At 43.8% G+C, this 27126-nt stretch overlaps 1 protein-coding gene across 1 annotated transcript in view; it reads right to left on the reverse strand.

The window, feature by feature from the left end:
• BCR (BCR activator of RhoGEF and GTPase) overlaps positions 1–27126 on the reverse strand; it is a 55467-nt gene that overhangs the window by 20874 nt on the left and 7467 nt on the right. Inside the window, exons 3-16 of the mRNA XM_019621087.2 lie at positions 21923–22027; positions 21231–21416; positions 17672–17779; positions 16091–16151; positions 15136–15188; positions 14650–14790; positions 5520–5641; positions 4496–4664; positions 3845–3964; positions 2809–2884; positions 2187–2291; positions 1689–1763; positions 874–971; positions 39–170 (exon numbers count right to left, since the gene is read on the reverse strand). Coding sequence (XP_019476632.2) covers positions 39–170; positions 874–971; positions 1689–1763; positions 2187–2291; positions 2809–2884; positions 3845–3964; positions 4496–4664; positions 5520–5641; positions 14650–14790; positions 15136–15188; positions 16091–16151; positions 17672–17779; positions 21231–21416; positions 21923–22027 — 1551 coding nt within the window. The remainder of the gene's footprint in view (positions 1–38; positions 171–873; positions 972–1688; positions 1764–2186; positions 2292–2808; positions 2885–3844; positions 3965–4495; positions 4665–5519; positions 5642–14649; positions 14791–15135; positions 15189–16090; positions 16152–17671; positions 17780–21230; positions 21417–21922; positions 22028–27126) is intronic.

Below are 27126 nucleotides of genomic sequence, written 5' to 3' on the forward strand. Positions count from 1 at the left end.
TTTTGCAGTAATCAGGAACAAGTTAAGTGCAGTCTTACCTGGATCTGTCCTTTTCCCATTATGCGATCTGTGCTCTCTCCATCCTCTTTGGTGAGCTTCATTTTGTTGTAGCACTTTTCATAGCACAAAATCCGCAGAGTTTGTGAGCCTTCCAACTCAATCTCAAACTCCTGCAGGGCACCAGAAAAGGACAGAGCAATGAGTACACCACAGCAAGACTTTCAGTCTCTTAAAAGTCAGGATATTATCCTTAAAACTCTTCAGGAAGGAGCACTTCAGGTCTGGCAAAGATCTCCTTCCTGATGAAAATGGTCTAAAAACAAACTGGAGCTGTATTTTGTACATATAATGTGGCCAAATTAGAGACTAAGGCAGTTGGCTCCTTAGCCAGGTTTCACTGACAGGCAGCAAAGCATCATTTAAAGAAACAAACTCGCCTACGTTCCTCTAATTTTGCTCTCCAGCAGATTTGCAAGTTGGCTGTAAGCAGGCATACGTCTAATTCTTTCTCCTCACAACAAATAAAAGCACCACCAAAAAAATCCTCTTTCAGTATATTTTCACTGATGTACTTATTAAAAAAAAATAATAATCAAGCATATCTGTTTAAATGATGAGATGCTGGAAAATGCAAGATTCATTTTGTATTGAAAAATTTATTTAACTCCATCCAGATCAAGAGAAAATCTGTGAGAAGGAATTAGAGCCAGGTGGATCTGCCATCAATGTGATTGCTGAAAGGCAGCACATGCTGCACAAATCCAAAGCACGCAGCATGGGCTTCAGACAAAATTTTCTTTCATTTGCAGTTTTTCTACCCATCACGCACTGATGTCACATGGAAAACAGCACATCAAGAACAACCCAACCTACCTCATTCCAGTTGGGCTCCGTGGTGTCTCTGTACACCCTGGTTTTGGCCTTGTTCACGAAGTACCCAAAAGAATCAACCTCTAACGTGCAATACAAATCTGAGAAAGGGGAGACAAAAACTTCATAAAAATTTCTAGAACCTCCTATCTTACATTAATCACCTTTAGGGTGTTTCTTCATTTATATCTTCTCCATAATAGTACCAGTAACATTGGCCAATGCAAATTTTGTCATCTGGACCAGCAGAGTTGCTTTTATGAAGCTGAATTACCAGCACAGTGGTATAAATAACCTCAGCACAGACAAGCCTTTCACTTATATCATAAGTCTGGTGTGTGCTATTAACTAGTATTTCCCAATCAAGCCACAATGAGCAGAATGTTTACACCAGTGAGAAATGAAACTTCCCTAGGTAGATACCAGATCCCATCAGCACATCAGAGCTGATTTCTCTGGCAACAGCATCTGCATAATATCCCTCAGAGACTAAGTTAGGGCCGAGTCATCAAAACCTCATTATCTCCACACTGTTTAATTATGTGACATCTCGTATTTTTGAAAAATAGTGATGAACTGCAGACACTGCACCTATTTTTATGTTTTAATCTATGTTAGCCAGTACCATTGCGTTCCTCTAAATTTATACCAGTGTCCCAGTTTCACTTCCAGTTCCCCAAATCACCACTCCTCTTTCTCATCATCATCCCAGATGCTGCAGTCCTAAATGAATCCATACCCAGCTGTCAGCAGCACCATCATCTCCCTCTGCTATCTAACATCCTCCAACACCTCTGTGCTACAGAACTACAACTCACTTGAACTTTGCTTGAATCCTGTGGCAGAGTGGACAATGACATTCAGGAATCCATAGAGACCTGGAGATTCATCATCTATACGACAAAGCAAAGGAGTGCTGTTAAATTCACAGAGAAGCCAAGAGAGAAAGACAAAGTGATGAGTTAATTTTGCAGAAGTTTATGTCCCTAAAATGGATGCAGCAGGAACATGTATTCTAGCCATTTATAACTTCTGGCAATTTGGGGCTTTTACAATGCCACTGCTAGGGTCAGCAAGGCAGCATGGAAGAAATACAAAGGACAAAAGTGAAATAAAGACACAAAGCCTATACCAGCAGGCTAAAAAGCAACATTGATGGTCTCTGACGCAGTGTCCTAGATTTGGAAATCATCACCAGATTGAAGCTGTAGCAGAAAGAAATATTAAGAGTAGCTCTAGGGGAAATGCACAAAAGCAGGCAGAGACAGGCTTTCACTGCAGTTACACCATATGAAAGCACAAACTGTACGTCTTACCTTCCTTATTGATAGTGAGGGGAATGTTGTGAACTGTCTGGAGTTTCACACAGGAATTTGTCAGCATCTGGAGCTCCACTGATGTGAGTGAGAAGCTTTTAAAGCCTGCCACGGAAATCCAAAGGAAGAGCAATTAAATTCAAAGCAAAAGCTGCATGCATGCTCTCTCATTCTGGGCACGCAATGGACAGCTGCTCCCTGGGCAACACTCAGCAACAGTACCATAGCATTTAGGTCTGTACTACTGCTGCAGCCTATCTCTGTTTAGGGCATGTTCAATTATTCCAAATTTAGAGTAAAATGTCTCAAAATGGTTCACAGGAATCAAGGGGAACCCACATTCTTGCGAAGCCAAAAAAACACCCACGCCAAAATAAAAGTCTCTTTGGTCAAAGGGTGCAGTTGTTTCCTCTGCCTGAAACTACACATCTCTACCTGTAGGGTAAATGAGAGAAACTCCTCCCACACATTCCCTGCATGGTATGGGAAGCAAAATTCCCACAGACAGGCTCAGATGTGCAGAGACAGAAGACTTTCAAATTCCACTCTGAACGCCCCACACCGTATCCTCTGGATTCAATTTCACACCATTTGAACCAATAGCCAGCTGAGGGTCACTCACATTTCTTCTGCTGCTCCCGGATGTTCTCCCTCCACTCTGCCCTTTCGTAGTCCGATGAAATGAGGAACGTGTAACTCTATCCAAAAAACCAGAAGAACATGGGGTATGCATTAGTCTGACTCACCACAGAGAGCTGGTCTGCCTCCAATATTTTCTCCAGCAGAAATTCTTGGATATACTGCTCTTCTGGTACTTTTTCCATTGCCCTACATCACAGCTTTGTCACTGACAGGCAGGACTCTGGCACTGTGCCATGTCAGCAATGTGTCAGCAGCACCAACAAACAGACTCCTGCAGTCAGAGCCTTCACAGGGCTCTGCCCTGCAAACAGCAGCTGTGGCCCTGGCAGCATGATGTCCCACGATAGCTCTGCACAGTTCCGTACAGCAGCTGCACCATGAAACCTAAAAGCTTCCATGACAGGCCAAGACACTGATGCAAGCTGAAGAAGCAGTGACCAGCTTCTGAATTTTGACTGGTTTGTAACAGGATCTTGTGACAGTGCCTTGTGTGTGCTAAGGCCACAGAGACAGGTTCCAGCACTGTCAGAGCAGGTGATACCTCTGGCACACTGAGAGTCCTGCAAAGCTAAACGGAGATCGTTCTCAGCATCCCTGGTGCCAAGTGATTGTGTGAAGTGCAGCACACAGCTCTGAGGAGGCAGCCTTGAATGCACTAAGCCTTGAACTGAAGGGGAGGCCAAAAGGGAGTAGCTGCAGAGCTTTTTCCTAGGTGAAGAGGGCAGTTCCTATTGTTCTGACAGGACTTGTCCAGTCACAGACAAGTATTCAGCTAATAGATTCATTTATATATATTTTTTTTTTATGACAATGTCACATTCAAATTAGTCACGGCCTTCCAAGACATTATCATAACCTTCAGTGTAAAAAGAGTTCAGTGTCTGCTCCTTGGAAAGGGCTTTCAGACCAGACAGAAGAAAATAGGATCTCCTTATACAATGCACATGCAAGCACACAGAGCCCTTTAGAATTTTTCTAGTACACAAAGCCTGAGACAGCCCAAAACAGCCACTCACCTTGCCATTGCGATTGTGCACCCGGAAAGCCATGTTGGGAGACATCAGCAGCAGGAGTGATTCCTGTTCTGAGAGCTTCTTTTTCAACCTCTCAATGACCTTGCTGCCCTTATTGGCCCTCTGAATGGTGGGAGGAGAGAAGGAGACAAAAGGACATGCACATCATTCTCCTACACTTGCTCTCATTTACACCAACACACATTTTCAGACCCTTTTCTCTAAAGGAAATGAGGATATACTCTGACAGTTAGATGCCAGACTTTCCACATATTGGTATGCTGCACTCCCAGCTTTTCTCATTTCTATAGCATGAGAGTTTCATTTTCAACATAAATGCCTGGAAATAATCACAGGCAGATCCATATAAGCAGAGGAGCAATACAACATCTTTTGTTGTTTCTGCCTCCCTCAGAGGAGGCCATCATACAAGCAGTGCACCAGAATGAGCAACAATGGGCTGTGCAGCAGTCTAGATATCACTGATAACTGAGCTGTACCACAAATCTCTGCTGAACAGCCTGTTTTAGCAGGATTCTCCATGCTTCTATCAGCATCTCATCTCAGCAGAGATACTGAGTCTGTTGTGTATGTGGGATGGAATGCTCTAACCTTTTTTTTTTTATTATTTTATTTTTATTTTTATTTTTTTACCTTTTCACGCTGGATATCATTCTTGATCTGGGATATCTTGATTTTCATGGCATCCAGTTCCTCATCAGGTACCAGTGGGATGTTGGGCACTGCCTCGGACTCATCCACCATTTGGAAACTAAGGTCAGTGAGTGGGATGTACCATTTGCAGTCATACTGCTGGCTTTTTCTGAAAGACAGAAGGTCCAAACCTTTGCTGCTTACTGGTGCTTGGCAAACACTCACTTCCTCTTCCTACAAGTCATTCCTCATTATATCTCATAAGATACAGAAGTAGGGACCAGCTTCTTTATGACTTCCACATCAGAAAAAAATCTGGTAAAATGCTGCTTTCCAGTAAGAAAGCCAAGAAGGGCCGCTTGCCAGTACAGTGCACAAGAAAGCAAATTGTTTTGTTACCTAGTTCCTTCCGTCCTAAAAAAACCCACAAAAATCTTGTGCACACGCTTTTAATCCTCTGCTCTGCCTCTTCAAAGCCTCTGTAGAGGCAGAGTTTGAAAGCAAGGCCACATGTGTGAATGGATGGCTGCCTGTGGTCTAAGCTCAGGTCTCTCCTGCCTGAGCTGGGATGGTTGAGTGGAGGTAGAAGTGTCAGTGTACAAACTTCCATGTAACCCAACCAGAAGAAACTACACCTTGTGACTGCCATTCCACAGTGCTCTCACCAGAATAGCCTGTCCACGTTTTTTTAATGTTTCATGCTATTTACTCCCTTCTTCACCCCTCCTGCCAGAACAGATGTTCTTGGGAAAGTCCCACTCTCTTCAAAATGACTTCCCTGGAAGTATGTGCTTCAAAAAGGGCACAACTTGTTGCTTGAGGTGAACAAGGAGAGGAGTTTCTCAGAGCCAAGGTCTCCTGTGATGGACAGCACTTCCTTGCTAATCACACTCTTTCCAACTACATTTTATAGATTCTGGTTATCCAGGACCGGAGTACTCATATTCAGCTGCTGTTGCTGGCTGAACCCAGGACTCTGCTGAGGCTGAGATGCAAAACACATAGACCAGAAGGGAAACCTCACCCTCCAATCTGCTTCTTGAGCTTGGCACACAGGAACAGATCAGTAAAAAGAAAGACGTGACGCAGTTTGCGAGCCCCCTCAACAAGCTCCACCATGAAACTGTCCTTCAGCAGCTGCCGGTGCTGGTGAAAAACAGAAAATGTTTCAGTTAGTGAAGAAAGGGCCCCAGATAAAGCACTGAGCCTCCCTCAGCGACGCACTCCTTATGCCTGACTCCTACCGGAGCCAATTTAATAAACTGTTCCAATTCAGGAAAAAAACAGGCTGTTATGTGCTCCTTGCTGTGAGCTCTGCTCCCTGCTGCTGCCTTCTCTCTCAAGGGCAAAAATGGCTTTATTCATCAGGTGCCAGGTCAGAGCTGAGGTTTATTTCCATCACCTGTCTCTGAGACCAAGTGTTACTTATGGTGAGTCATCGCCTGCCTTTAAGTGCCCGAGGGCCACCATCACAGCATCCCTTTTACAAACCAGCAGAGAGCAGCAAACACCACTTTTCTGTCCAGACTTCCCCTATCATTCAGCAACTGAATTCAGCTCAAGCTATCCTCTCTCTGCATTTGCTAGATACAAAATGTGTACCTAGCAAACTTCTCTGTAGTCCCCTACCTGCTTGTGTTTAAACGGGATCATCTGGATATGCCCCCACCCCACACCTATTAAAAGCTTTCATTTTTCCCTAAATAATTAATAAAATAAATCAAATATTCCCCAAACCTAGATGATACAGATAATTTGCACAACCTCGATACCTTTATTCCTATTTCTAGTTCCCAGGAGACTTAAAACCTCCTAAATAACAGGCATACATTGGAGAGCAAAAGCATCTTTTCCCTTCTTCCCCTACAGGGACTCCATAGCTGACAGACAAAAAGGCCGAGCACTGGCACTGAGACAGATGGGTCTGTGCTGTCACCAGTGACCAACACAGGAGTTTCAAGCCTTGCATTATGCCCAGGCCTTCTGTTCTGATGTCAGGATCAATATGAGTCCGATTGCACATCATGCAGAATAGAAATTTCCCCTGATTTTCAAAAGCAAGCCAAGGGTATGTCACTTTGGCAAATTTTATTCCCACAAAAATGTCTGTCAGTGTTAGTTTGCTTCACAGCCAGTACAAGCAGCCACCATCAGCTTCTGCACACAGGTTTGCTAAGATGCTTTTTCCTCACCCACAGTACTTTTACTTGTTACTCCAGCTAGGAGGATGGCTGCTGACACCAATGAATGACATTACACACACTGTACATGCCAAGACAGCACCATGGTTGGAGATAGGAGAGATCAGCTCACATTGCTCAGTGCAAACCAACAACACCCCCTTCTGCTCTGTCACTGTCAGCCTTCTCCAGGCCCACGCACGACTTGTCAGTAGGACAAGCATCTCTGCAGGAAACTCAAATGCAAAATCTATCCTTTGCCAAGAGGCAGCCCTGCTCAGCTGCTCAGCAGTGTGCAATAGGAAAGCAGTTAACCTCAGCAAGGTCAAGACATCCAAACCAGAATTCATGCCTCAGTTTCTCAGCGTTATGCCTCACGGGTTTTACTTGCTGCATGACTTAACAAGCCTTAAGCACGTTTACTGCAGAGGGTGTGGGAGTGCAAACCCCCACACTCCTCCTCCTTCCTCCTACCATCCGTCCCACCCTGGTTCTCCAAAATGAAAATAAACCACATCAGCCCCAGCAGGCAGCATGGCAAGAAACACAGGCGATAAATGTCCTTGCAGTCACAGTTCTTGTTTCTAGTCTGTTCTAGAATGCCCTAAACTTCCTGACACAGACTAAGGGTCTGCATTTTCCTGTCTGCAGCTTGCAGCCACAAGCTGCTGAAGTACAGATAGCACGTCAGCATCTCACCTTGGGTCTGCCTGCCACCACACAAAGGCCCCAGGATTCAGTGAGCAAAAGCTGCACCTTTTCCGTAGTACCATCAGTACTGCTCCCTAGCAGACTGTTGCACCATCTCTGGGCACAGGTCTGTGAAGATGCAGCATCCAGCAGTGATTCAGGCTCTGGAAGGCCCATACATACATTAATATTTAATTTGTAGGCATGATCCTCCTGGTTTCTCCTCAGTGGTTTTGGAGGGAAGGCCTGCTTGCATTGATGTGCACTTGCACACAGCTCCCCACTCCTGCCTGATGAACAAATCCTAGGTAGGCAGGAAACTAAAAACATCCAGCTTTGAAAACAAATAAATAAGAAGGAGGAGGCATGTTGGCAGTAGCAAAAACACTCTCCACAGCTGCAAAGAATTTCTTTTGGGAGCAATAATAAAGCAGGGAAAGAGATTTTGTGAATAAGCCCAAAACCTGATTTCGGGCTGCTAAATCTGATGCATATTAATTATGCTGCAACTCAGCTCAGCTCCTTTGGGGCAATGAGAATAGCTTCTTGTTGCCTGCCCAACCTCTGCTTATTGTTCACCTAAACCACAGTAATTTGAAGGTAAGCATTTCCTCCAGTGAAGGGAAGCCTATGCAGAGGGAACAGTAACTGCAGGCCTTAGTGTCAAGCCTCCACAAAGTAAGAAGAGTCCATCAGCAAACCCTGCAGCAAGCCTCCACCCGGCCTTCCTGGTTCCACATAGGTGACCCCTCTTTCTGCCTTCTAAATTCGCAGTCTTTGGCTGCCATCATCCAGGCAGACTTTCTCCAAGCAGTCATGCTATCTGTCCCACATCTCACTAAAATCCAAGCAGAAAACTCAGCTACACAATGCCAAATCAGGGGTGTGATTTAAAAGCCTTTGTACTTCCCATCTGGGACTAAGGTACCACTTGTTGGAATGAGTTTCTTTTGGCTGGCACTCTGGGGTATGAATGTCCAGATTGACAAGACACAGTGCATCCATGAGGCAGCAAAAGTCTTTGGCAGCAGGTTCTCTCAGAAACAGAGCTGGGTGGAAAGAAGACAAAGATATATTTCCTAAGCTTGCCTGGAACAGAAGTAAAGAGGTGAAAGGGATGTATATTAGTCAGCCACTCAGGAAAATACTAAGCTTCCCAGAGCTGTCATTCATTTCTTCTCACTGAGGAGCTAGTTTAGAAAGCTTCCCCTTTGGAGCAAAGGTATACTACCACAATGAGCAACCAAGGATTTAGGGAGGAGAGGAGAGGAAAAAGAGTTTGGGGGTCAAGTCAGGAAATGCATCCTCACAAGGGTGTGGAGCTTGATATTAGGTCTAACTACCAGCTTCTCTGGGAAAACAGGACTTTCATTAGGGCTGGCCACAACAAGCGTGCACCAAGCTGCTCAGCATCAGTGGAGCTGAGGAGGAGCACTTCCAGCAACGGGTCACATCCTTTGTTGCAAAAGAGTCAACTTGCCAGGAGGGTTCAGCAGGTCAGAGGGAAACAATAAAAGGATTTCCCAACTGGCTTACCAGATCCCTGCCAAGCCCCACTGCCAGGGAGCACAAGGCACCTTTCTGACCTCCTGCATGAGTCAGCCCATCCTACCCCACACCCTGGGGAAGCCAGAGGTCCCCATAGGCAGCACTTGTGCCTGTCAGGTACCCATACCACCTCAGTTCCATAGGTCATACCTAGCATTTTGGGAACCAAAGTCTATATTGGTTAACTCTCTCCCGAGGGCACCAAGAGCTGTTCCTTTGCTAGCCTTTGGTTAAATAGTCTCCCAAAACATGAGGTCTTTTATCTGAATGAACGGTCCTATGGAATTGTATGTCACATACAACATGTGTTGGGAGACCATCTCTCTCAACTTTGTTTCTGAAGTTACACTATTTGCTAAGGTTACAGAAGGTGTTAAAGGTTCCTAAAATATCCCGAAATCACTATAGATTACAGAAGCACCAAGGAAACATCCAACAAAGCATGGGCTTAGTATCAGAGTGGCAGTGCGGTGGCGAAGGGACTCCATGTGTCCTACAAACAGCCCCAAGACTAGCAGGTGTTCAGTTCAGATGCTGAAAGACTTTCCAGGACATCTAGAGAAAAACTTCTTACTTCATATCATTATAGAGTGAATTAGTACAGTCTTTACCTCTCAAACAGGGCCTGGGCAAACTGTCGCCTTCCAGAGGCTTTTGCTATGCTCCTATATTGGTTCAGTACAAGATCCAAGTCTCCTATCTAGTCCTTGCTTTCTTTTTCATGTTTTTAGCTGCTTTTTTTCTCACCCCTATCTCTGTGTTCCAAACAGAAGAGCTCTCCCTTTATGTCCTTTAGTGCTTTGATATCCTCTTTGGACTGCCTACTGCTGTCCTCTTACCTGTGCCACTGAGCACCTCCTCTGCTACCAACGTGCTCGTCTATTCATTCTACAGTGTTTTTGTGCTATTTGTAAAGGACAAATCCTTCTGCTGTCGTGCACTGTTTAACTCCAAGAAGCGTGGCAGAAGATCAGCCTGAGACACATTACAAGAAGTGGAATTTCAAAATATATTCATCCAAAACCACAGCTGTACAAAGGGCCATCTCCTCACGTGACAGCCAAGCAAAGAGCTCATCCGACGTGGTGACAGCAGCAGCGTGCGTGGGTGAGAGCTCCCGGAAGGACTGGAACATGTGTGATGCAGGAGGAGAAGGGTAAAAGCAGAAGATGGGTATTGGCATATGTCAGTGAGGAAGAATGGTTTGGCTTTCTGCAGAGCGTAGGAAGAAAATGATTCCTTGTGTGTGTGCATGTTTCAAGACCAGCATTGTAGAATTAAGGGATTCTGTGCTTGGAGAGATAAATTGGCTGCTTTTTGCATATTTAGTAGCTTTTTTTTCTTTTTTTTTTCCTCCCAAGCTTCTGTCACCAGAAGCTCTCTGACTCCAGCTGTGAGGCAGAGTGTGAAGCATCCAAGAGTATTTTTTAAGTATTCTACTGTCAACACCTGTCCAAAGGCTCTGGAAGAAGTAGGCACCAGGCCTTGAGCTGTGCATGCCTGCCTGCATCTAGGCTTAGTCCTCAACTTTCCAAAGGCTTTACTTTGCACTTCTGCTCCCTTGCCAACCTCCTCTCCTACTCTAAGTCAAACTGAAGCCTAAAGGAATGATATCCAGTTTCTTGCCTGCAGTTACAAGCTTTGTTTAGGCACGTGTTACAGCAGTCTGCCAACAATCTCTCCAGGCAGGAGGGGAAGGTCCACAGCAGCATAAGCTGATACAAAATGTGATTTGAGGGGTCTTATTTCCAGAAGGAACAGCCTGTCTGCGCTCTTTGCATAAAGACTGGTGCTGAGGATAACAGACACTAAGCTACTCAGCCAGCAGAGTGACCCAAAACTAAAAAAATGGCTTAGTTTTCAGGTAGCTCCATCCCTCCATACCACTGTGTGATCACACAAATCCCAGTGCTAACACTTCAAAGAAAGTAGGAGTGTTCAGCCATGGGTGAGACAGAATGGCAGCCACCACCACTCTGATTAGTTTGAACTATTCTGAAACAACACCCTGCGAAGAGTACGAGATGAGCTGAAGCCAAGGAAGGGACACACATCTACCAAATGAATTCTGCAGCTTTGTTAACCTCTGCTTTACAAGAATGGACCGAATTGGCTGGAAGCACAAATCTTGGCAGGGAAAGATGACACACGCTCCAACAGTCATTTGCATCTAGGTTCAGCTGAGAAGAAAGATGCAATCTGCAGAGCTCGTTTGTTAATAAGTCTGGAAGGGCTATAACTCCCTCCCTTCTGGCATATAATATTTGTACATACTTCATCTCAAAGCACTTATTTTCCTGCTTGTCTAAGGAACCAACCCCTGTAAAACGTTAAATAGGTTTCCTATTAAAGATGAAAGAACAGAGGAGAAGGGTCAGCAGTGAGCAAATAAAAGGACTGCTCCATGGTCTTATGGGGTGCAAGATTCTTCATATTCCCTTTCTGAGTCAAAGGGTACCGTGCTATGCAGATCCCCTCTTCCCTCCTTTTGTGAAACTGATTTTTTGAGTTGGTAAAGTGGATATCTGCAGATAAAATATCAAAAATGCGAAGAAGTAAAATTATAGAAGTATAAGCTGGGAAGAAAAGGAGCAGCGAGAGAATGGCACAGATCAGGTTGAAGGGAGACAGATTCAAAAGTCTGGAAAAAGCCTTCAGTGAATTCCTCCTGGCTCCCTTGTGCTGCCAGCTACAAAAGGCTCAAACCATTCCTGAGAGAGCTGGACCTGAAATTCTCCAGGCAAGACCAGAGGAGCCATCAAAAATTGCAAAGTCTTTATTCCTCCCCACACTTCTGCCTTTCCTTTGGAGTCTTGTTATGAGGACATATTCAAACCCTTCTGCAGATCATGGAGGGACACGATGCATCCTTCTCCTCAGCAAGGACTCCAATGCTCTGCTAGTTAAATTCAGCCTCAGGGCCACTGCTGCCTTCCCAAACACCAAACAACTGCATTGACTGAACCACTCACAAACCAAACAGGACAGGGCTGGTGCTATCCTGGATCCTCTGTACCAGCAGTCCCTAGCAAACCACAGAACAAAGAACTGCAGTTATTGTTAGCCTGACCAGCAGCATGGGCCAAACTATGTGCAGTATTCCCTCCATCCTGGCTTGTAGGCTTAGCCCAATCGATCCTCCCTTTCCTGTTACAGCCCCTTCTGTCTCTGCAGTGAATGATTTTACTCCCTTTGCATTCATCTCCTCGCACTAACTGAAATACTCATTCAGCTCCAGCAGATTAAATCATGTTCGTGCATCACAGAAAACTTTCAGTTCACATAAACCCAGAATTAGAAAAAAAACCTGCCCTGAAAAACAGGACTTGGATGCTATGTGCAGGAACAATATCTGATGTCATTCAGGAAGGCAGCAGGCAGATCAGTGTGAGCCAACGCTCACAGAGCAGGAACCACCTTTTGTAAAAGAGATCAAGACTGTTCATGAGCTTGTTCTATGTTTTGACCTGCACTCTTCTTAGCAGCCTGTCACTAGGGAGATTAGCCACTTGCTGCTTTCCTCAGTTCAAAGAGATTCTGAAAAAAAGAGCTGGAGAAAAGGAGATTTGACTCCTCCCCATGATGCACCCCAAGGAGGAAACATACTCTGCATAAAAGGCAAGGACTGGGGAAAAAAGATAACTGAGATCAGCACCTAAGCAATACATGAGGGGAAAATGCTGTTTTCCCTCCTTCCTTTTCACCAAGGAAATTTCAAAGGGGAGTAAGACAAATAATAATACAAAAAAATTATCAAAGCAAGCTGGTGATTCATTAAAATAAAAAAATGCATTATGTATTGAGGGTAGTCAATTAGGAAATGCAAACTGCACACTGTCCTGTCACCCCAGGGGAAGCATAAGCAAGGGGAGTGGGAGGAGAAAAGGAAAAATGTACAGGCATAAACAAAACCCAGCTATGACCCCAAGGTGAGTAGCCTGTAGGAAGCAACACCTATCACTAACCCACACAAAGCAGTTGGAAGCCTGCTTCTGCCTCTGGATTACTGTGCAAAGAACGAACATAGCTACATCCCAGACAGATAGTGATTTGAAAGAACGTGGAATAGTCTTAACAACTGGAGAAAGTATCCACATTCAGCCTCTCAAAGTGGAAGACAAACAGGGAAGCATCAGAAGCAAGTTCTTTTCTTCCCTAGGCTCAGTACAAGCAGTGTGCAGTGAGGCAGAGCACAAAGGGTTCCAGTTTCCTCCAGCACACCTACAGCCCTATCCCTCAATATGCACTCTCCCTCCATCACACACAAAAGCACTAGAGGACCACTGAGCTTGTGAACAGGCCTGCTGTGCACAATTCCAGCAGGCCTCCTCCTTCCTGCTTTGTAAGATCTGACAAACATATTGCTCCGAAAAGAGATCATCAGGATTATCCTCCCAAGCCAGCCCCGCTGCCTGCGCACTGGCACTTCATTAGGATTCTGCATGACACTTTCCAAAGCCTGCATCCCTCATTGAGATGCTGACAGACAACCGGAGAACACAAAGTGCTCCCTCCCCTGCACGGGGACATTCCAGCCTGCAATTTCTGCTGTGACTCAATCAGCATCCACTTTAATGAGGCTGTCTACTATCTCCAGGCCCTGGTGACTGACGTTTGAGCTTCCATCTCAGCTTTCAATTGCTCAGTCTCCCCTCTGCTCAGCTGCAGCCTTCCTCAGTTAACAAAATGAGAATAGGAGCAAGAGTTGCAGATGAACAGTTCACCTAATTTCCAGTACTGTAGCTTCTAGTGATCTTCATCAGCTGATATCAGTTTAACAGCTAAAAGCAAGCATGTTTAGCTGACAGGATTTGGGAATACATCTTGAAGGTTTGTGGTACGTTAACAATCTTCTGGGATTTGTAAGAGATGTTTTTGTACAGGGTAATTTGGGTCACTTTTGATCAGCCAGTGTCTTCAGCATGCTGCCACAATTCCTCTTACAAATTTATTATTTGAGCTGCACCTCCCTTTTGTCCAGTATCCTACATCCTCCTGTCTCTTAGTACTTCTGTCAGTACCGGTGTGCCCTCATCAGGAAGGACTGAACTGTCGTCTAATGAAATTACAAGGCATATGAATTGAGCCCATTGAGGAACACAGAAGTTTACTGCTGTGTAGGTTTATGCCTTCCTTGCACAGCATGACATGCAGGTAAGGGAACCCCACATCTTAGAGCTTCTTGGGCATATTCAAACTCATAACAGAGCTGAGAAGAATTGTACCACACCTACAGGATTTTAACATCTCCCTTAGCTTTCCCAGCCCATTTCATTTGTTTTGCTTCCTTGTCCCATTCACAATATTGTTCTTTAGAAATGAGGATGCAAAAAAATAAGTTTTATGGCATGAATTAATATTTAGAACATAGCATTTCCTAACCTGTTATGATTTCTGATAATTCCTCATCTTTTTCTCTTTCTAGGCTTCCTGTTCGGTTTGTGTTTACAGGTAAAATACATTTACTGCATAACTATGCATCATAGAAATGATGTATGACAAATCATTAAAAAAGTGCTAAGGACGAAACTCTAATCATTCTTTTCCTCTTGGTTTCCAAACTGTTTTCCTAGCAGAAAACAGAGAGGAGCTGTACAATATCCTTTAGAAAACAAGGACACTGCATAAACTGTTTCTTAGCAACAAACAAATGAGTAGCTCAGGTTCCCAGTCTGCTCCACAAAGGTACAACCAGTATTTAGGAACTGAGAAAATAATGGAAGCAGGAAGACTCACCTCCCCCTTCTTTACAGTCATGGACTGCCGACGAGGAGTGATCTCCTCATTGATGCTGGAAAGGAAGTTCTGCGAGATCCGCAGGGCATCCTGCAGGAGTGGATGATCCGGGTGGCTCACTGGAGTGTGCTTGAGCAAATCCTGCCACCAAGAACACAAGCGAAGAACAGAATCACGAGCAGCACTGGAAAGTAGTGCCCCAGACCTAAGCTCCCAACTGAAGCCATCGGAGAAGATACTCCACGGCTTCTTACAGGCTAGAGTAAGGCGGTAACTACAAGGAAGAGAAATGACAACTTTGCACTTTGTAACACCACTGAGAGCTTCCAGGGTACCATGGGCTCCCTCTCCTCAGTGTAAACAGAAGAGGCTCCTATGCAGCATAGCAGCTTAGTTTTTGCAGTCCTGCAGCTCAGTGGGAAACACGACAGGAAAAGAAAATAGGAAATGGGAGAAAAGTTGGAAAGCTGCCCTTCAGATACTTACATGCAGTACAAGCGTGCTGCGAGTCACTCGATCCACTGGCTTGTATAGCAGAGCTGTGAAAAAAACGCAGCAAGAACATAAAAAAGAGGTACCTAAATGCAGCCCTCACAGAACAACTTGTCCAATGCCACTGAGCATACAGGCACAGTTTATTAACTGATGAGGTACTAGAAACTCTTCTCCAAGGTTAATGTGCTACACAGCCAGTAAAATACACATGAACACACAGAGGAAATAAACATGCTCTACAGCAAACAAATACCCACTTGTGAGCATACTCTGTCACACAGTGGATGAGGAGCACACAAGGTGGTACGAAACAACTGCAAACAGCATGGCAAACTTGCAACAATTTCCTGGCAACCTGCCTCGTCCCACAGGTCAGAATCGGGCCTTGCACTCTTAAAGTTGCCAAGGAGGTCCCTGAAAGGTTGGCAGTGCATCCCTCCTTCTGGAGTTCAGCATGACACTGTTGAGTGCTTCCAAACCCTGATAATAGGCCAAAAAAGGAAGGGGATTGGCTTTTACATTAATCATTATGGAAGCTTCATATAACAGCTTATCTTTTACTATGTATACATGTAAAGGCAAGCAGAATGAGAACTGAGCTTGACCAAGCTCTCTAGAGAAGGCAAAAAAATAGAGCAATTACTTCTAAGCTGATTGTGCTAACATTGGGTAGTAGATGTTTTCTTAAGAACACAGCAGTCCTTTGGTTAGCCTGGTTATGCCCAAAGGGACTCATCAGGTTTAAGCTGGGCAGGAGCTCACCCATGCATGCATGCAATTTACTATGCAGAAGCTCTACTACTTAGCAAAAGGGAACTGATTTCCCATGTAAAGCCAACAGAGACTCCACAACCTTCGAACATTTAAAAAGAAGAAGTGAGTGGAGGCTTGGCAACAGCCCCCACGCAGTCCTGACAAACCAGTATCCTCTGCATGGATCACTCACTTTCCAAGGAATTTTTCGTCGTCTGATCTTTAGATTCCTTTGTGCTTCTAGCCTTTAGATTCTAAAAGAAAAAGAAAACCCACGTAGCAGATGGTCAATCACCTTGAAATATCACATGGGAATGTAAGAGACTATCTGTTCTTCCAAAGAAGGGCCAAAGAATGACTGGAGGACAGCCCTGTCACAGTTCAAATCAAGGAAAAAATATGCCTGTTTTCTTGATAATTTCACCATTGCTGTGACAAAGGCACCTACACATCTCAAATAATAATCAGATTTCTTAGGAGTTCACATCAATAGAGAAGCAACAAAAGAGGGAACCACCTACAGCAACATAGAGATGGTAGAATTTTTAATCACCTGCAAGAGAAAGGCATGTCCATAACAATGCAGTCATTGTCACAGCATGTACACACCACCAATAAATAAAGTACAGGATTGGGATTTAGCACCCCCTGATTATACTTATCTATGCCCAGAGCTAGGTGATCTTGGAGAAGTCAGCTGTCTTTCACAACAGAAAAGGAACAATGCCTGTGACTTTTCTTTTTTGCTACTGTTAATAAATGGGAAACTCTGCGGAATACATTTCAGTACTGAGAGAAAAGGAAGCGCAGAGGAAGCTACTCTGCTAATAAGCTGACACCACAGGAGCAAAGAAGTGGTCAGACAAAGGATCAGAACCCAATGGAAACCCTCAGTAAAGGAGAAAATAAAAGAACTTGCACTCTGTTGAGCAGTACATCAGACTCCAACAGGCAAGACTTGCTTCCCTTGTTTCACAGAAGGAATGTTCCATTTTACCTCTTTATCATAAAAATCTAAAAGGGGTGTGCAATATTGAATGTACTCAATAGCTTTTTCAGAGCAATAAACACCATCAGTGTTATTCAGCTCTGATTATTTATTTGCTTGTTTTTAAGGATATGGATATGAAGTACACGTTTTCTTGGCAACTGAGTTCTTCAAGATATGATCAGTGCAATGCAAACAGTTAAGGAGACCATGCACTGCAGGCAAAGCTGGTGGCCTGGGAAGCCTGCAAAAAGTCTTCAAAATATTTTGACACAAAGTACTCCTCTTAGAGGAAATCAGAGCAGCTGGTAAATAATCTAGATTACACTTAATGCACTTGCCATTTTAAACAGAATTTTCTCTCCTCTTCTCCAAACCAGTGAAGCCTGCAATTCCACTGATAGACATAATGCAAGCCATTAAAGATGGCTTTTTTACATGCAGTCAGCATAATCATTAGGAAGAGCAATATTTGAGAAGCTCAAAAAACAACTTTCCCTCTAGAAATGCATGCAGGTGGCACAGCACTGAAAAGCTCACAGGAATGTCAGTTGTTACAAGACGACTTCCTGGGTAGGGACAGCACGTAAAAGCAGTCTGTAGGATAACCTCTATTAGCCCAAAATATAAATCACTGTAAGAATGCAAGCTGAAGCGGTGAGTCTAAGGGAGCTCATAACTGCTCCAGAAGTCAGGGCTGCAAAGATTGTTGGAGAATAGATAAGTGACACTGCAGGGTATTAGTCAGATTCAGATGGCTCATGTGTCTGAATACCGTGACATTACCTCAGAGATTTCAGCAAACTGAGCATTGGCTTGGCAGCATTTCTCTGCTGTCTCCATGGCAACTTCATAGTTATCCACAAAGGCCCGGTACACTCCCAGCTGGCTGGCCTGCAGGAAGCAAAACAAAATCAAATAAATGCTGAGGAAGACGAGTTTGGGATGGCCAGATTGAGTATCTAATGATCAGGTCGTGTTCCTTCACAACAAAGAATCACAGGGAATACTGAGCAGGCGTCTCTAACTTTTTAACAGAGCAGGTCTTCCATACAGCCAACTCCAGATATCCTGAACAGATTCACTTACTGGCCTGTGAGGATGACACATCTTTATTACTGCCATCTATTTTTCCCTTCTGAACTGCCAGATTAGTATCTATTAATATTTTAGCTCATTGATGTAACTGGAACTGCTGGATGTTTGCCACAAAATATGAATCAGACAGGAATGATGCAGCCAAACAGCACAAGTGTGACCCCAGTAAGCTACTAGCTGGAGCTTTTGCACACATGCTGGTCACACTAAAACAAGCCCAGATATTAAACTATACACGCATCAGCAAACACTGTAATAAGGACAGAAGATGCTGAAAATGTAGAAGAAATGCAGCACAATCTGTTTGTGAAGGCAGTGACTGCAGCACTTAGGTCCAGGTAAAGACAGAACAGAGTCCAGTAATGAGTCACTATCATCACTGAGCCCTAGCACTGATCCCATTTTCTGACTTATTAACTGCAGCCATATTTGTGCCAGAGAACAAAAGATCCAGCTCAGGAAATCCCTGGGCAGCTTCCAAGCTTGTCTGGATCGCAGTAGCAGTCTTTATGTTGCGGAGCAGCACAGGCTGTGCTGTAAACACCTCAACAGCTTGAATGTGCTCTCAAATACGTGGTCAGTAGTGAGCCAATAGGTGGGGTGCTGTAAAAGACTCCATTTAAAAGCAGCCTGTTAGCAGAAAAGCTTGCATTTACCCTATCACTTCTACAGCTCCCCTTTGCCCAAGAGGTACAACAGGCAGAGCAGGGAACTTTCTCACAGACAGTGCTCTTTTCCTCTGTGGCTCTCCCATAACCAGTGTTCTCCATTCTCTCTGGAGCTTTATGCAAGAGATGATGGATGAGAAAAAGGCACTGTCTGGAGAGCGTTTGCTGTACCAAATGTTAGCTTTAGCTAGCAGAGACTATTCTCTATGGCAGATTTTACTGAAAGACTAGGTGCTGGTCTAAACTCTCATACCATAAAACATGCTTATGACTGAAGCTGAAAGAGATTGTGCCCATTTTGCCAGTGGTGACCCAGCCCCAGCTGCCAGTGGGGCATAAATCCCTGAAGAAGTAGCTGTCAGAATTACTGCAGGGCTTATGACACTCAGGTTTGGATGATGCCAGATGACAAGGCAGAGCTTTAGAGTTTCTCCATTATTGTGTGGCTCTTTCATTTCCTGCTACTCCTGAACAGGCTCTATAGGCTTTGTTTTTCTTCCCTACAGATGCTGTCATTAAAACATCGTTTCCATTAAAAACTGATCTTCCAATAATGCTCCCCAAGTTTTCATGCTAGTTTGAGCTTTTCCTTTTTCAATTAAAAAGAGCATAATGAAAACTAAATAAACTTTGGTAAAACCAATTGTTTTTTGGTGAAAAGTTTTCCATTCTTGAAAACTATTAGAACATTTGCGAAATATTTATTTCTAAAAATTGTACAAAATATTCCACATGCACGAGAAGCCCATTTCACTCCCTCTGTATCCATTCTGTAATTCTGTGAAAAAGGTGAAATAACAGCCATTGGCACTGCAAATGGATGATTATTTGTGCCAGACCACATGAAATTCTGGAACTTGTGACATGCACTAACTTCAATCCACACTGCTTTATTTTATAAGATGTTCAAGAAAGTTTATATTCAAGGAGACCTCAGGATAATAGCAAGGATTCCAGCCTTTATCAACAAATTGCATAACACAACCACAACTAAACAATCTATTCCAAAAGATTTGATGTATATCCTGTAAAGATATCTTCTAATGCCTGATGATCTTGCTGTCTCTCCCATCTGCCAAAAATAATGAGCTTTACTTCATGCAGCAAAGAGTTCACAATTCCCACTGACTCTGTACCAAACCATCAGAATCCAAAACCACTAAGCTAGCTCAGTTGCCCGCACCAGGTCAATTTGTTTCTTTGCTTCCAATACTAATCCAAAAAAACCACCAATTCTGTTACAAATTCCCAAGAATCAAGGGAAGATAAAAATGAGAATGCCACAGAAGGGCCTGTAACCACCATCAGCAAGAAATGGTCTTAAACAAAGACCTAAATAGCTGCAGAGGTTGAACCTTTCCAACAATATTCTGTTACATCTTGTTGCTGTGCAACAGACGAGAGCAGAGGGGCATTCTGACAGAAAGGCATCTGACATGGGAGTGCATACGAAGCAGTAGCTTTCATGGAAATAAACAGGAGGCATTACTTTCAGAATAACCTATGTATATCTTTGCTTCAGCAACCAGAAGCAATTGGCTTTTTCTTCTTAAACCAGATGCTTAAATTGCATATGCAGAGCTACTGGCCAAGATATCAACTTGACCCCTTCTGGCTAAAACATGCTGGCAGCAAAAAGCAGATTCCCATATTTTCATCTTGAGCTGTCAGCATGCATGGAAAACATCCCCTTCCAGGCCCTTCTCCCCCTGCTCCACAGTGGTGCTGGTACTGGGCTACACAGCTGCTAACAATTGAGTGACCCTGGTAAAAAGCACTCTCCATCCAATAAACCCCTCACTGGAATGTCACTCCTACCCTGAGAATCAGAGGCACCTCAGGAATGCAGAGATTCTTTTCTTTTCTAAAAGGAAAAAACAGCCCTTTTAATCCCTTTGCTCTCTGCATGCACTAGGGGAGAGGCAAAAGAGGCCAAAGGAATCTCCTAGAATGCAAACAATTTTTCATCTGACTCAGAAACTCAGCAATTTTAAATCAACCTTAGAATACGCTTTACATGACTTCGGCCTGAGAATTTTGTTGAGGCTGCTTGGAGAAGTCTCAGAATCAGACTGACTGCATCATCTCAGCTGCAAGGGGAATATCAAAGTCACTATAGTGCTAGAAAAGCAAAGCTAAAGGCAATCACCATAAAAAAATGTAGATGCAAAGCACCATAGAGAAAAGGGAAATACATGTGAGGGAGCTCAGCAATGAGGAGAAATACTTATTTTTGGTGTTAAAAGACTGTAAAAAAAAAAAAGAGAGAGAGAGAGAACAAACACTGTCATTCCTCAATCTTCCTGTAAAGTAAATGGTTTGATGATGCTGCAGACAGCCTGGAGATTCAACATTTCTGTAAAACTGTATTTATATTAATATCGTAACTTGTTGGAGTCTGTAATTAACAGCACTGAGAGCCATTCTTTCCACAGTAAGGCAACGCTAGAAACCTGTCATTCACTCCAGAGACAGGTTTCCATCCCTTCAGTCCATGCAAAGTCACCAGAAGAAGCTGTAGCAGCACATGTGAGATGAATGAGAGGTAAGAGAAGCTTTGGTGACTGTAGCCAACTCACCAGCTTTTGGAAGAGGTCTCCGACACGTTGCTGGTGACTCCACTGCTGCACTCGGGGAAAGAGTCCATCATAGAATTCTTTGTGGATCTCATAGAGCTCAGGCACTTTGAAGAATATTGTCTCAATCTGCTGACTAGTCAGCACAGGCTGAGAGGTGGTGGCAGCTGCTTTCAAAGGCTTCATAGGCTGAAATGAGAGATGAAGGAAACCATTACCATGCAAACCAAGTACATTCACCCTTGCCACATTACAAAACATACTTCCAAAGAGTTGTTTTACAGCCTATTAATAAGTGATATTTGCATTCACACAACTGCTGAAAGCTAGGCATTAGCAAATTCTCTCATGGATATCAGCCACCTCTGGTATGTGGATCTTCCCAGGATATTAATAGCGTGATTAAAATCACTTCACACTCAGTTTCCTCAATCTCTGTCCAACTGTAGAGAAGTGTGTCTAATACTTAGCACTGAATACTGACAGTGCTCCTGCACGCTATCAGATTAATATCTCCTGGGTTGTGCCATATCCAGTCCTTTCTTTTGGCTTCTTTCTCTCAACTAGAGAAGTGGCTAACAGGTACCTTTTGCACTGAGCAACTGACAATCAAGGTACGTGAAGTTCTGGAAAATTTTGGATGGAAGTAGCAGCAAATAGGCAAGTATTGGTGCTGGAAATATAGCAGTGCTTACCAGCAGCAGAGCCTCCAAGTGGCTCAGATAGGTTTCCTCACTGGCCAGGATTCCTGACAGGACCCATTTTCTCATCTCCAGGCCTTTCTCCAGATCTGGCTCACTCTATAAAGAAGTTGTTAAGTGAGGAGAAGAAAAAAAAAAAGAAAAATGAGAATGGAGAGGGTAAGGAGAAGGATTTTATTTATTTACAGGCTGATAAAAAACTTGTGTTTAGTGTCAAGATTCTAGAAGCAGACATAGAAACACCAAAGAAAAATTTTTATTCACCAGAAACTGATGGCACTTATTTATAGAAGTTATCTTTAGTCATCTATCTTTGGTGCTTGGGTTTCTTCGCATAAATCAAAACTTAAAACTTTAAAATTCAAAAATCTATTATTCTAAACAAATTGTAGGCACCTCTGGTTATGTGCAATTCACTCTCTCCTCCCATGAGGATTCTCTATGATTTTGTTCCAAAGCCATGTGTTTCTCTACACAGACAGGATCAGTTTCCCTGTTTCTACACAGATGCACATGAATATAGAGCAGAAACAGCCTGACATGGCTGTTAAGATGGCTGTTCTTTCTCCCACTCTTTACTATTCACCAAGTTATTTTCACTGCCAGCTTGCACAAGGTCTATTTTTAGTTAAAAGACTGAATAATCAGCACTGCTTGGATTGCACATGCTGGTTTTCTTATTGGAATTCCATAAAGCAGTTCTTAACCAAAACAACTGGGGAAAAAAAGAGAGAAGAATAAATACGTTCATGGGCAAACACCAATGTTAATCACCAAGTTTTAAGAGAAGTAATAATCTCTTTTCTACATTTCAATTATCACTGAAAAACGTTTAACCTGGTAAAATGGAGTATCCCCATAAATTCTGAAGGAAAAAAAAAGGAAAGCCAAACAGTGGAGATTATAAATAATGACGCGCCCCTAGCATCACTTTTTACGGAATGTCATTTTCAACTTTTTATTTCTATGAATGACTACCTAAAAAACAAATAAACAAAAAAAAATTCCTATTTTTCCACCCCGTATTGTTGTTGAAAGACTCCAGGAGCAGAGACAATCGTTAGATCTGAAAAAGTAAATAGGCAAATACTTCTAAGGGCTTTGGGTAGAGTGCTAGGGACTCCATCCTACTCCTGTTAATACCTACAGGAATCTCTGGCTATTGATTTCAGCAGGAGGAGGATTAGGAAACACTAACAGTATGTTCCACTCTATTGACTGAACATAAAGCCCGTCTACAGCTGATTTTAAATAGCTCTACTTCGAGTCCTACGCTCTGAACGCTGCAAATGTATATACGAGGTTCATTATGGAGAGCTGTACCTTGGTTACAGGTAAGCTTACAGCAGCTATCACATTAAGTGCAGCTTGGAGCCCACGCACCATGCTAAGAAAGAAATGGATTCTCACGCTCCCAGATATTTTTGGATTCAGTGTCATCAATAACAACCCTGATTTTTGAATGCTTTCGTTATATTTCATAAGCTATTTTCTAGGCTAAAAGGCTTTGCAGCAACTACTTTATAAAAATTTTGTGAGGTGTCAAATACCGCTAACACCTCTTAAAGGAAAGTGACAGAAGCTGTTCTAAGCATAAGAGTGAAATGTACGTGCACATCGTGTACGACATGGAAAACATTTGTCTCTGCATCCCACCTTTCAGCAAGGTTCATTAAGAACCACTGTGCCTTTTGAAACCTTGAAAGGGCATCTCAGAGAAACCAGGACTCATAGTTCAGCATTCACACGCAGAAGATTTAAGAAAAACACCAGTGACAAAGTAACTACGTGGTGACAGGATCAAAGAAACACTGCAACACATTTCTGTGCATCTCTATGACATTTCTTACAGCTCAAACAGAAATCTTTAACATGACTGATCCTTAAAGTTTCTGTAGTGGTAGCACCTGGATAGCTGCTCAGACACCACTGTTAGGCACGGTACATGCATGTAACAGACTGGAAGGAGCAGTCCTTGAGAGCAGCCCTGTGGAGAGGGACCTGGGGATCTTGATAGTAGAAAAACTTAATGTGAGACAGCAGTGTGCTCTTGTGGCTCAGAAGGCAAATGATAACCTGGGCTCCATCAAAAGGGATGGAGCCAGCAGGGACAGGGAGGTGATTGTCTCCCTCTACTCTGCAATTGTGAAGCCCCATCTGGAATACTGCGTCCAAGTGTGGAGCCCCCAGTACAAAAAAGACAGGGAGCTGTTGGAGAGGGTCCAGAGGAGGCCACCAAGATGATCGGGGGACTGGAGCACCTCCCTTACGAAGACAGGCTGAGGGAGCTGGGCTTGTTCAGCCAGGAGAAAAGAAGGCTGTGGGGTGACCTCATTGCAGCATTTCAATACCTAAAGGGAGCCTACAAAGAGGAGGAGAATCAACTCTTCGAAAGGGTTGATAACTGCAGGACGAGGGGAAATGGTTTTAAGTTGAGGGAGAGGAGATCTAGGTTGGATGTCAGGGGGAAGTTCTTTACAATGAGAGTGGTGAGGTGCTGGAACAGCTGCCCAGAGAGGCTGTGGATGCCCCATCCCTGGAGGTGTTCAAGGCCAGGTTGGATGGGGCCCTGGACAGCCTGGTCTGGAATTAAATGGGGAGGTTGGTGGTCCTGCATGTGGCGGGGGGGTTGGAGATTCATGATCCTTGAGGTTCCTTCCAACCCTGGCCATTCTGTGATTCTGTAACCCAGAAAGACAGCACGAAGATGTTTAGCAAAGATTTATTTCATTTAAAGAGGCATCTAGCTGCCTGTATGAAGCTCTTAGGACCCCTGACAAACACTTATCTTTGGGTTTCCAAAGTTTTCTTAGCACATTTACAAAAGAAAAATGCAGCTCCACAGAGAAGCATCGAAAAACAACTGACAGTGCTCCAAAGTCCCCACTGCTGAGGATGAAGTAACTGGTCAGTGTTGACACAGCACTATAATTATGTCTAGCAGGTTCTCTTAGAGGAGGTGGGTGCGTGAAAACCAGCTGGGTATGTTTGTAACATCTGTGAGGAGCACCACACGATGACAAGTAGCTTAAATGATTCAAACTTCCCCATCGCAACTGTGACACAACAGTTTTCATTATAGCACTGAAAACAGCTTTCCTCTTCACAAATAAAAGCTTTAATTTACAAGCCAGTTCTTGCTGGGCACCATCAGCTGACAGAGACAGCACTTTCTGCCTGAATGTTAATTTCCTCTCAAAGAGATTTGCTTTCAGGGAGACAAACATCTCCCAGGACACACTACAGGCTCTCCTTCCTGGCCATTAACACAAGGTCACATTGAGAAGCCCACAGTATTGTCCTAACTCTTTTTATAGGAGCATTTTCCAAGTATGATGCTTACAAAACGACAGCCTCAGATCCAGCCAGCCTGAACAGGGCCTAGCTGCTTTAAGCTACAGTGCAGCAGTTGCTGAGGAAACTCTCAGGGGATTTTATCCAACAATTGCAGAGCACACTGCAAGGTTTCCAATGCAGTACCTTCAGTTTACACAAAGATTCCTCAAATGTGAAGAAACGATCTCCTGCTGCTGTCAGGGATCAATAGGACACCATGCTGCTGTCTCCATTGTGCTGCCACTCTGTGTTTCTCCCTGAGAAGCAGAGCCCAACATGAGCCTCCTGCTGGGCATGGCCTCTTCTGACAATGTCATCTGATGCACCAAGGAGCTGCTCTTGCTGCTAGAACTTCTGGAAAGCAGCCTCAGGGTGCTTTTAAGTTATTCTTGTCATGAAACTTGTACAATGACTGAGAAATTCACTAGGAGCTAGTGCCCACACCAGGGAGAAACAAGTTTATTATTTGGTATCACGATATTTCTTGCTTACAGAATTGGAAACAAGCTCACCTGCACACTCAAAACAAGTCAGAGCAATCAGCAAGCAAGGATACTGCAATGCTGTCCTTCTGCTCTCCCCTTAGAGCACACAACAACATGATGCATGCAGCAGCACCAAGGGCAATTTCTGCTTTGGCCATATCTGAAGGAAGGGGAACAAAGAGCAACCTTGTAACCACAAAGCCTCACTGTCTGCTCTGTTTCTGTGCTCCAGGGAGAAAGCAGTTAAGAGAGGGAACATCCTGGGCCCAAGAGGCATCACCCAGATGTACACTGGTTCAGGGAGATCTGCCAAGGCTGGGTACTCACTTCCCTTACCCTGACAGGAAGCAGTCTGAAATCTCCAAGAAGTTTGTGGCAAAGTAGGAAGCTGATACTACATCCAGAAGATCACCTAAGCTGGGGAAAATACACCTATTAATTCACCTATGTGCTGATGGGATGTTCTCAGCAGGATGTGGGAGCAGCCCATACTGGCAAACTCTGACCACCAAGCAGAGAATTCCAGGTGGTCAGCAGTCCATCCCAGGCTTCCAACCTGCCTTGGTTAACCTGTTCTTGACTAGTACAAGTCTAGCTAGTATTTCATGTTCTGATTTTATCCCTTTCTGACTCAAGCATCCATTTCTAGCCTTTCCCCCTTGGACTTCCACCTTTTGATTGTCTCTCTACCCACAGGTTTAGGAATAAATCTGTTTTATAAAACTCAACTAGGGGAGCAGCCACGGCATTCCTGTCTGTGCTCTGTAGGAGCTGTGAGCATCCAAGAAGCAGCCAGCTCTCAACAAACCAAGCTAGAAATCAATGCTTTGTTCCCACCCTCAATGAACTACTAATACATATATATAATATAGGGAGGGAAGATGGAAGACAACGTAAAGGAAGTTTCATGGGTATTTCACACCTACAATGTTTTGTTGTTTTATTCGCAACTGGGTGGTGCATCCTGCTATTCCAATGATTTAAAAACCAATCACAATCATAAATAAAGGCCAGTCAGAGTGGATAGTAGCATTAAAGATACAAGAGAGCGTGCATACGCTGGCCTGAAGCCATGGCTGTTTTGAATGTGTTTACAGCTTGTCAGCCTAAGTACTCTGGTTTAGTAAGCAGGTTGGCACTGCTTGTATTCAATTACAGCAAACCTGAGATTCACCAGCTCCAAGGATTAGACAAGTTCAGCTCTTCTCGACTCTTTTTAAAGAGCTCAGAGGTTTGTGGTTGTTATTTAAATTAACAGCAATAATTGCTTTATTGCAAATGTTAAAAGAATAGAGATTAAGAATCTAGAAACCACCACGTGTAAGATTTGGCCAAGTGGTTGCTGCCAGAACAGCCCTGTAAAGAAAACCAGTGCTT

The sequence above is a fragment of the Meleagris gallopavo genome, chromosome 17, assembly GCF_000146605.3.
Source record: "Meleagris gallopavo isolate NT-WF06-2002-E0010 breed Aviagen turkey brand Nicholas breeding stock chromosome 17, Turkey_5.1, whole genome shotgun sequence".
NCBI classification, from domain to species: Eukaryota; Metazoa; Chordata; class Aves; order Galliformes; family Phasianidae; genus Meleagris; species Meleagris gallopavo.